At 46.0% G+C, this 11,044-nt stretch overlaps 1 protein-coding gene across 1 annotated transcript in view; it reads right to left on the bottom strand.

Annotated features, from left to right (window-relative positions):
• DOPEY2 (dopey family member 2) overlaps nucleotides 1–11,044 on the bottom strand; it is a 131,445-nt gene that overhangs the window by 78,453 nt on the left and 41,948 nt on the right. Inside the window, exons 5-10 of the mRNA XM_003800666.3 lie at nucleotides 8,749–8,938; nucleotides 7,604–7,702; nucleotides 7,146–7,269; nucleotides 5,174–5,283; nucleotides 4,836–4,950; nucleotides 1,658–1,778 (exon numbers count right to left, since the gene is read on the bottom strand). Of these exons, the coding sequence (XP_003800714.1) occupies nucleotides 1,658–1,778; nucleotides 4,836–4,950; nucleotides 5,174–5,283; nucleotides 7,146–7,269; nucleotides 7,604–7,702; nucleotides 8,749–8,938 (759 nt within the window). The remainder of the gene's footprint in view (nucleotides 1–1,657; nucleotides 1,779–4,835; nucleotides 4,951–5,173; nucleotides 5,284–7,145; nucleotides 7,270–7,603; nucleotides 7,703–8,748; nucleotides 8,939–11,044) is intronic.

Below are 11,044 nucleotides of genomic sequence, written 5' to 3' on the forward strand. Positions count from 1 at the left end.
GAGCCTCAAGCTGTCCCCCTGGGTAGAATGCCGTGGCATCACTGCTCACAGTAACCTCCAACTCCTGGGCTCAAGTGAGTCTCCTGCCTCAGCCTCCCAGGTAGCTGGGACCACAGGTGCCTGCCACAACGCCTGGCTTTTTTGGTGACAGCCGTCACTGTTGTTTGGCAGGCCTGGGCTGGATTCGAACCTGCCACCTTAGGTGTATGTGGCTGGCGTCTTAGCCACTTGAGCCACAGGTGCCAAGCCTAAGGCAATCATTATATGCCACAGGAGAACTGTGAAGATCTGCTCACAACTTGCTTTTTGTTCTTTCTGGAGACAGAATCTCACTTTGTAGAGTGCTGTGACATCACGGTTCACAGTAATCTCAAACTCTTAGGTTCAAGCGATTCTCTTGCCTCAGCCTCCCGAGAAGCTGGGACTACAGGTGCCCAGCTATTTTTAGAGACGAAGTCTTACTCTGGCTCAGGCTGGTCTCTAACTCCTGGGCTCAGGCAATCCAGAACTTGCTTTAAAAGAATAGGCAAATTAATACTACTGTAATTCTATTTTTAAAATAAGAAATAGGAATCCATGTATTTATGTCTCCAGTAAAAGTCTAAAGGAAAGTGAAAAATAATATATTTTCTTTGAATGGTGGTAGGATTATGGGTCACATCTTTTTTCTTGATACCTTTAAATACCAATAAATTCTACAATGAGCATGTATTACGTTTGTACTCCAACAACATAGAAAATACAGAAAAACAAACTAGTCTCATTTTAGGAGAGAAAAGCAAACACTAAACCTGGAAAATCTTAAAAACTGATTTAAATTGTTAATATACCCAGTACTAATTCAGGCAGAAGGAAGTTACATGTGGAGTAAATCAAAAAGAAAGAAGTTGTTCCCTTAAAAGAACAAACAAGGCTCGGTGACCATAGCATGGTGGTTACAGCGCCAGCCACATACACCGAAGGTGGCAGGTTCCAGCCCAGCCCAAGCCAGCTAACCAACAATGGCAACTGTAACAAAAAATAGTGAGGCGTTGTGGTCCCAGCTGCTTGGGAGACTGAGGCAAGAGAATCACTTGAGCCCAAGAGTTTGAGGTTGCTGTGAGCTGTGACACCATTGCACTCTACTGAGGGTGACATGGTGAGACCCTGTCTCAAAAAATAAAAATAAAACACAGGGTTCATGGGTAACTGCACATTTTAAGCCAAACATGGTTTACTCTCCCTCTAGGGCACTGGAGTCCATGCTGTTGAGTGGGCTGGGGGTTCCTGTCCCACTCTGACGCCTCTCCTGGAGACTCATTCCTGCCTCCACTTCCAGAATTCATTCCCCTCCTCTCGTCTCTATCTCTCCTCTGTAACTCACCACTGGGTACACTAGACCAGCTTGCCTTTGTTGAACATTTTCTTATCTGATCAGAAAATACTGCATGTATACTTTAGACTGGGAAAAAGACCACATCAAATTCCTCTTTAACTCTTCATGGTACCTACTAGAGAATAGCTGATTTACTTTTTTGGCCTCAGAACAGAGGTTATTTTAATAAGTGGTCCCACCTGCTACATACTGCTTCACAATTTATAATAAACAACAGAGAGAGAAAAATTCATAGCACTGGGGAGGGAGGAAGATGTGTGAAGTTCAATGCTAAGTCCATACCTTATTAGTGAATTTCCACTCTGAGTATAGCTAAGTTTAAGATCAGAGCCCAGGGCATCTCTGCAGTAAGAATAAAAGGCCCTGATGACTTCAAGAAACAAATTCCCAACCACTTGAGGTCCTACAATTAAAAAGAAAATGGTCACAGAAAGGTTAATAATCGATTTTGAAATCAATACATGACACACACATAAAACAGACATAGTCCCTCTGTATATGTAGACATTTTATCTAGTCTAAAACATATGGAAACTTCAGTGGTTGACAACTTTAGCTGAAATAGTAGTAACAACATCCTTGAAAATAGCCAACACTTTTGTAGAGCTTACTATGAGCTGGACAAGGTTCTACGTGTTTTACATCTATTAACTTATTGGATCTTCACCACAGCCACCTAAGCAGGTAACACGCTCTGTCCCTGATTTTGCACAAGGTGACAGAGGTTAGGTAACTGGTCCAAGCCAGATTCTGTAGATGGAAGCAGGGCACAGGCTATGTGAGATGTGTGCAAACTGCACAGCTAGGGACGCCACCTGATAGTAATATCCAGAGACTGGGGCAATTTCCCTTTCATCACGTGCTAGAAGACCACAAAAGAAATACCAATCCTGAAAAGTGGGTAGAGACGGCACAAAAGAACCGGCCCAGCTGCATGTTAGAGAGAGAGGCTTCTCTGCCAACCTGGCAGGATGTTTCTGCTCCACAAACAGCAACTAACAGGCAGTTGAGGGACTGACTTTTCACCAGTGTGTCCAGAGGGATGAAAACACAAAGAATTCAGAGGAAATGAACACTGTCAACATTTGTGAAAAGCAATCAGCGAATTACTCCAATCTTTTACACTTCCTTTTCACAAAATAAAAAGATGTGTCTCTGAAAAAACTATTTTATGATAAGCCTCATATGTATTTTACCTATAGTATAAGAATTCCCCCTCCCCTTTTTGAGACTGGGCCTTTGCTCTGTCACCCAGGCTGGTAGAGCACAGTAGTGTGCCCATAGCTCACTATAACCCTGAGCTTCTGGGTCAAGCCAGCTTCCCAGCTCAGCCTCCTGGGTAGTGGGACTATAGGCACACACCACCAGTCTGCTAATTTTTCTTATTTTTGGAGAGATGGGGGTCTTACTATGTTGTCCAGGCTGGTCTTGAACTCCTGGCCTCAAGCAATCCTTCTACCTTGGCACCCAAAATGCTGGGATTAAAGGCATGAGCCATGGTGCCAAGAACTGCAAATACTTTTTACAAAACAAAGGCAGTTATGCTGTACTAACTCACGGAGGAAGAAATGAGATGTGGCCAAAACCCGGTAGCAAAAAAAAAGGATAAGACTGAATGACCATCCTATGCCTTCTACTTCTATATAACCAACTCCTTTGCCTCTTAAGCAAGACAAACAACTAAGTTACCAGGAAGAGCAAAGTAATGTCTGTTATGATTGGGCAGAAACCTGATATTCAATTCTTTCCAGAAAACAGAACCCAGAGCTCAAGCTAGCAACATTTACTTGGCTCACCCTGGTACTCGGCCTTGACAACAAACACACATCTCCAAAACGCTAAATTCTATTTTTTTCTTATACTACTTCTCCTGAGTTACACAGCAAGCTCCCAGTACATTTATATATCCTGTTTTCCTTTTGGACTTTGCAGAGCTGCAGTTGCTCCACACTAACAGAACATCTATGTGGATGGAGGCAGGAGGGGAGGGCTAGGAGGAGGAGTGGGAACCCTGCACTGACACCTCCAGGCAGCGCACACAGCATGAATGAAGCTTGGAAGAACAAATACTTCTTCAGACTTTGACTTTGGTTAGGAGCAGCTAAAGCTGCTGTGGGATAGTAGTCCATCTACCAGAAATGAGAGGCATCTCCGGTGGGCTTCCTCTGAGTGCAACCAGTGAGCAGCAGTGTCTTGACAAAGAGAGCTCAGCAGATGATCCATCCCTGCCCAATCTTAGTGTGCCCATCTGTAAAATGGGTAAGGAAGATAGCCCGCCTCAGGGTCATTAGAACTAAGGAGATATGTGTGGAGATAAACATGAAATGATATCTGCAAAATAACTGCTCAGAAAATGTCAGCTATTATTCATAAGCAGTGAAAATGCTCAGGGACCCAAGTCTATCTTTTGTCCCCTAGAGACTGGCACCCTCCTGCACACATTAGGTGCCCAAGGCCTGTCTTTGAGGGAATAAATAAAGGGAGAGGCCAGGGAGAGGCAAGCACCCTACCAATGTCCTTGGCTTTTTCATTCCCTGCAAACAGCAACTAGCAGGTAGGCACACCAGGGACACACCCTGAGGTTGAAACCAGTGCAGGAGATGGGGATCGTATCCCTGTCATGGGGCTCAAGCAACTAGATGTATACTATTCCAGGGAATGGATATTGTAGCAAATTTATTTTTAAAAAGTGAAGAAGACGACTAGGTGTAGTGGCTCATGTTTGTGACTCTAGCACTCTGGAAGGCCGAAGTGAGTGGACCTTCAGGTCACGAGTTGTCTCTACAAAAATAGAAAAATTAGCTGGGTATCGTGGTAGGTGCCTGTAGTCCCAGCTACTCAGGAGGGCGGCTTGAGCCCAGGCATTTGAGGATGCTATAAGCAGGGGCTGACACCATGGCACTCTAGCCTGGTCAACAGATTAAGACTCTGTCTCAAAATAATATAAAATTAAAAAGTGAGGAAGAGAAGGTCATGTTTCTTAACTAATGTTCAAGTGTATGAGATGGGGGCCTCCAGTAACCAGAGTCTAGTTCAACCCCGTTCCCTTTACAATGAAAATGTTTTTGTAACAGTGAAAAGAAGTGGAGTGCCCAGGATCAGGGTCACAGGCCAAAAAGATGGTACCTACTTATCTGAAAATAAAACCAAAGCCCATTTGAAGCATGACAACAGACTGAAGAAACTTAAATTAATGTGCTCTGTAGACACACACACAGATGTGCACAGCAGGAGCTCATAGGTGTTCAAACAAAAACAGTCAAATTATTGTGTAAAATTTTAAAGTGACCACAGATATTATATAATAATTGAATCAGATAGCATGACTTCAAGATTCTGAAATGTCACAGATTGAAATATATTCAAAATAACGCACTGGCTATACCTTACTGTGTTTCAATTCCCTGGAAACAGGTAATCCGTACTTGGCATACAATGGCAGCGGCGATTCTGACATTACCTATTTCTGGCTTGTCCAGCAAACTAACGAGGATGCGGAAAGGCTTCAGGTAGGCGTGGTGGCGCTCCTCGACGTCGGCATCTAAGAACTTCTGATGCAGTATCTCAGCCAGACTCTATGTTTTATAAAAAGGGCTACATATTAGGGTATGTTTTATGGTAAAATATAACAACATTATTGGTTGTTCTAATTGCTAAATACTCTGAGACAGAAAGAAAAGCAGTCACCCAGCAGGCGACAAACACACTGACTGCAGTTCCCCAAACTAAGTACCAAGAAACGCGCCCTGTGCTCTCTGAGTCTCACAGTCAGGAAACTCTCCAGGAATGCTCCTTTACCTCAACTAGGAGATCCTTGGAGTATTTTTCAAAAAAATAAGAAGACTGGTCTTCATAGGAGTTTGAGATTTCAGAATCTGGCACAATGGTGTTTCCTTTAATGTCTGACCCTACAAAAGAACAGCAACACGAGCTGTGAAGAGAGAGGTCTGTGCTTTAGAGGACATCGTGTTGTGAGAAGTCTCACACGCCAATATTTTTAAAACTATAGTCCCTTCAACAGAAAAAGTCATCCAGAAAGACAAGTCGCACTTTCTTCTTCTGTCAGTGGTGTAGCTAATCAGATACACACAACTCCATCTCAGTGGGCATCAATTTCGTTTGCTCTAAGAATTAGCTGTCTAAGCAGATCATGGAATGAGGATCCTTTTTTTTTTAATTGTTGGGGATTCACTGAGGGTACAAGAAACCAGGTTACACTGATTGTATTTGTTTAGGTAAAGTCCCCCTTACAATTGTGTCTTGCCCCCAAAAGGTGTGGCACACACCAAGAGCCCACCCCCTCCCTCCTTCCCTCTCTCTGCTCTTCCTTTCCCCCCACCTCTCCCTCCTTCTTTCTCTACCTCCAGGATCCTTTTTAAAAGCTTTTATTTACCAAGTACTATGTGGCTCAAGGTAGTCTTGCATATACACCTCATTTTGGCTGTGGACCATTCTGTGAGGTCTTCAGGGCAAGAAAGAACATGTAGTATAGGCAAAGAGTCTGGGGCTCCGGGGACAGAGCCGAGCGAGTGGGAGCTGGTGCCGCATTTAGGCCCGGGTCTGCTCCACGAGCCTACGCAGAGCCTGTCAAGTCCCACTAGAAGCAGAGCTGTGCGTTTAACGAATCATCCTTAAAGAGCCTATAAATATTAAAAATCCTTCTTAAAAACCATAATAAGCTTCTACGCAATGACTTTTGAAAGTTTTTTTTTTTTTTTTGGACACAGAGTTTCACTATGTCATCCTCAGTAGAGTGTTGTAGTATCACAGCTCACAGCAACCTCAAACTCATGGGCTTAAGTGATTGTCTTGCCTCAGCCTCCCAAGTAGCTGGGACTATAGGCACCCACCACAACGTCCAGCTATTTTTTGTTGCAGTTGTCATTGTTGTTTTAGGTGGCCCAGGCAGGGTTAGAATCCACCAGCCTCAATGTATGTGCCTGGCACCATAACCACTGTGCTACGAGTGCCAAGCCCTTTTGAAAGTTTTTAAACTAGGAGAGGGAAGACAGACTGAAGAGGGTGTCCTGGCTTTGATGTGACAAGATCTATACACTGAGAGTTAGTAAGAGCTGTGACATGCTTTCACAATCACTTTGCATACCACCTTTTCTTAAGTGAATATGAGAATCTAGAAAATTCTAGAAAATTGGCTCGGTGCCTGTGGCTCAAGCAGCTAAGGCACCAGCCACATACACCTAAGGTGGCGGGTTCAAATCCAGCCCAGGCCTGCCAAAACAACAATGATGGCTGCAACCAAAAAATAGCCAGGCGCTGTGGCGGGCACCTGTGGTCCCAGCTGCTTGGGAGGCAGAGGCAGGAGACTCTCTTGAGCCCAGGAGTTGGAGGTTGCTGTGAGCTGTGATGTCATGGTACTCTACCCAGGGGGACAGCCTGAGGCTCTGTCTCAAAAAAAAAAAAAAAAAAAAAACGAAAGAAAGAAAGAAAATTCTAGAAAATTCTAGAAAAGCTATCCTTTAAGCCCTGTAATTTCCCAGACTGTCCCTGGGAAGCTTACCAACCAATGATCAAGGGCTCTTTGCCTAAAGTTTATAGGGTATTCAGAGTTAAGTCTGCTGTGCGGAATAACCAAGCTAAGTATAGGCAGCAGACCTCAACTGACCAGTGCTTACTTATTTAGTCAGTGTGGGACCTTTTCATACTTTGTGATTTGGAAATTCATCACCAAGGTTGAAACTTATTCCAAAAATCAGCCCTAATAAAAGTTTCGCATTCATTTGATTTTAAATGCCTGCATTGTGCTCAGTACCTAGTAACCATGCATAGAGTCTCCTGTTCAGGGACATGTCCCTTCTCAGCAGGGTCTGTGTGGCGGCTGAGAGAATATGTACGATGTCAGATCTGTGCAGGGGGATGGCTCTCTCATCCAGATCCTGTTGAAGAACACAGAAAACTTGGCTGCAAGGGAATGACAGGGAAGCCTGCTGACTTTCTCACATGCAGCTCTTCCTTTCTGGAGCCCAAAGCTTTATCTCAAAACATAAAGCTTATGGTTTTTTATGTATTGCCCATGGAAAGAGGACACTCAATATTTGCTATGAAAACATCATCCTCACAAAAACGAACCTTTAATCAGCTGAAAGCCAAAACTGCTCAACCTAGAGGCTGAGTTCTGCTCTGAAGACAAAACTATTTGAGATCTATCCCCCCTCTACCCCCTGCCGTGGGAAACTGCTGTGACTTACCAGAAGAACACAAATGACTTACCAGACAGGTATAAAATGGGAAGAAAAACAGAACAATTTCCAGATTATTTCTTTGCACAAGAACATTGGAATCCAACAGGGAAGCACTCAAAGATTTTACCTGTAAACGATGAACCATCATGAAAACCTTATTCCAAGATGTTTAACATCATTTTCAGGCTACTCTTTACAGTCACAGAAATGAAAATAACTTCTCCTGGGAATCGTGAACCCACCGTGTTGCACCATGTGGAGGAGGACAAGCTGTAGGCAGGCGGGCATGGGAGCATGGGCTCCAGCTTAGAGGAGGAGGCTGTGACACTGGGAAACATTCAGCTGCAGCCCTCACCTGCTCCCTCTGAGAGCTGGGAGGCTCTGGACCAGATGGTTGGTTGGGTTTTAAGATGTCAAATTCTATGATCCCAGAAGGATCCCACAGGAACCTCAGGTTAAACTCACACTCTGAGGACTGCAGCATGTACTCCCACTTTGCAAAGAGGAATGGACTCAGAGGGGCTAGCCACTTCCGCCAGCTGCAGACCTCCTAACCCAGGGTTCACTCTCAACACTTTAGTTCTAAGTGTGGTTGCACCGGCAGGTGGCGACAGACACAGCTATAAAAACACAGAGGTGGGTTTGGGAAAAAGAGACAAAGGTCTGGCAAGTTCCCTTTGTTAACGTCATGAGAAGGGATGTCACTGCCAAGGAAGACAGCTTCCCTGGAAGTGTCTGGAGACGGACACCTCGGAGCCAGGACAATTTGGGTTTGAGAGCAAGGGCAGGAGGCCAGAGGAGGAGGGAGTGTGTGGGGGTGGGTGGTGGTCCCTGTGACACACGCCAGGGGAAGGAAACAGGATTCCAGCCAAAGCAACAGACCCTCCAGGCGGAGGCCTTCCGTGTGTCATTTACACTCAGTGTACTGCAGAAGCCTCCAGAAGGGCCCTCCTTGGGTGTGAACAAGGCTTATTTGAAAATATAAATCTTAATGCTTATGTTAAAAAAACGCCCACTGCCCTCCACTGCATGATGCTGTCCTGACAGTTCCTCCTAGCCAGCTCAGAGGCTCGCCACTACACACTGACGCTTGGCACGCCTCTATTCCCCCATGTCCCTTTGCAGCCTGGGGAACACTGTGCCCACGTGCCCCAGGAGGAACAAAGCACCCACCGTGAGTTGGTAATCGCTTCCCAGCATGTACTTCTGCTCTTTGCCAGGGCAGTTCCTGTTGATGTGGCTGACAACAAAGAGCGAGGCGGGAAGGCGGATGGACGGGCTCACCAGGACGCTGCCCCAGAGGGCGGCGTAAAACACCTCTCTGCCAACCATCAGTGACAGTCTCAGGAGCAGAGCATCTGTTCTGAGGATAAGAGATGCAAGAACTCAAGGGCTTGTCCCCACCTTCCCACTGCAGGCTGTCCTGGGAACACTGTACAGATGACCACAGTAGACACACCCCCAGCTGGAGAGACACCCGTTTCCTCATCACTGTGGCTGCTGCCAGCCCTGCCTTTTTGCATTTATCCACCTGCTAGCTGTCACACTGAATCTGAATTTGCTGAAACAAACATGTCACTGAGAGGTATGGCTCTTGGCCAACAGAAACCGTCTGAATGGCACTGACTCGACCCCAGCATTGACATGGATACTGAAGCATCCACAGAAGGGTGGATACACCATCAAAAGGGGATGAGCAGATCTGCCACTCTCTGTCAAAGCACAAGGAGTCATTTGTCAAAAACAAAGGAAAGGCTTGGCACCTGTAGCACAGGGGTTACAGCCAGCCACGTATACCGAGGGTGGCCGGTCGGAACCTGGCCCGGGCCAGCTAAACAACAACAATGACAACTGCAACAACAACAAAATAGCTAGGTATTGTGGCAGGCACCTGTAGTCCCAGCTACTTGGGAAGCTGTGGCAAGAGAACTGCTTACGCCCAAGAGTTTGAGGTCACAAATGATGCCACAGCACTCTACGGAGGGCGATAAAATGAGACTGTCTCAAAAAAAAAAAAAAAAAAAAAAAGCCAAAGGAAAGGCTGATGTGACTGCTAGAGATGTGATCAGTTATAGAGACACCACCACACTGAGCACAGCCCCAAATGGGCCAAGTAACATTTAACTTTAGCAGTGCTACTAATGACAAAGGGCCTCCCTCTACCCTGCCAGTTTCATAAAGCCTGGAAGGGTATTTTCCTTCACTCAGCCTACAGCACCTGCACTCCGAGGAGCTCTTAACTGAGGCCCGATGTTTATCTGTCCCTAATCTTTATCTGGGTCTCCCATGACACAAAGTCAGCACCTTCATGTGTGTCCTGTAAGAGAGGCATGCCGTAGAGGAGCAGGGCTCATTTTCCCACTGATGGGACTAAGGCCAGGCCCTTCTCTGCCTTGCAGTGTACCTGATATGGACTGAGGCACTTCCCTGGCCACACCAGACACAACCCAAAGGCTGGGGACAGCATCTGCCAGCAAAACAGAGGCAAGTTCCATGAAGGGACTTCACCTACAACAGACTCTGACTCAGCACCTGACAGGATTCGGCTTCTCACGTGCTCACTGTCTGCAGAGACAGCAGACAACACTGACAGGAGGACCATCCTAGTGTAAGGGCTGTTCGCTCACCCAGGTTCCTGGAGCCAGCCCTCCTGTGCCCAAATCCTGGCTCGTATCCTTCCTGGCTGTGGGACTTAGGGCAAGTTTAACGTCCCTGTGTGTACCCAGTCACCTACAGCACAGGGAAAAGAGCTTCTATCTCTCAGCTTAGGAGAACAGAGCTGGTGCCAGGGCCACACACGCTCTGGCTCAGGTCTGCCCTCTTTGCTGGCACAGCTTGGTGCCCAGATGGGCATCTGACACTCGGCTGGTACTTGAGAACCTATTAGATGAAAGACAAAAAGTATCGACCACCTTTTCATATTAAAACTCAATTTTGGTCTCCTTAAAACTCATCTGAACTTTTTATAAGTCAGCGTCTCACTGGCCAGCATCGCTCAGGCTAGAGCGCTATGACATTAGCCTAGCTCACAGCAACCTCAAAGCCCTGGGCTCAAGCCATCCTCCTGCCTCAGCCTCCAGAGTAGCTGGACTACAGTTGTCCATCACCACACCTGGCTAGTTTTTCTATTTTTAGTATTTTCCCTCTTGCTCAGGCTGGTCTCCAACTCCTCAGATCAGGCAATCCACCCACCTCGGCTTCCCAGAGTGCTGGGATTATAGGCGTAAGACACCTAAACTTTTTAGTCTCATAAAATATTTGTGGGAAATAATGTACACTATCATCTTCTGAGAAAAAAAACAAATGAAGAGGAGCAAGTAAAGCCAAATCTTCAGGAAAAGTACACAAAATGATTTAGGGGTCGAAATTATCGACTGGCCTTCTATTAAAGGCTAAGCAAACAAACAGAGCTTATCTCTGCCAAGCTCTGAAAAACAACAGTGCAGGCTCGGCGCCTATAGCTCAACCA

The sequence above is a fragment of the Otolemur garnettii genome, unplaced genomic scaffold (assembly GCF_000181295.1).
Source record: "Otolemur garnettii isolate 467f Iridium unplaced genomic scaffold, OtoGar3 scaffold00180, whole genome shotgun sequence".
Taxonomy (NCBI): domain Eukaryota; kingdom Metazoa; phylum Chordata; class Mammalia; order Primates; family Galagidae; genus Otolemur; species Otolemur garnettii.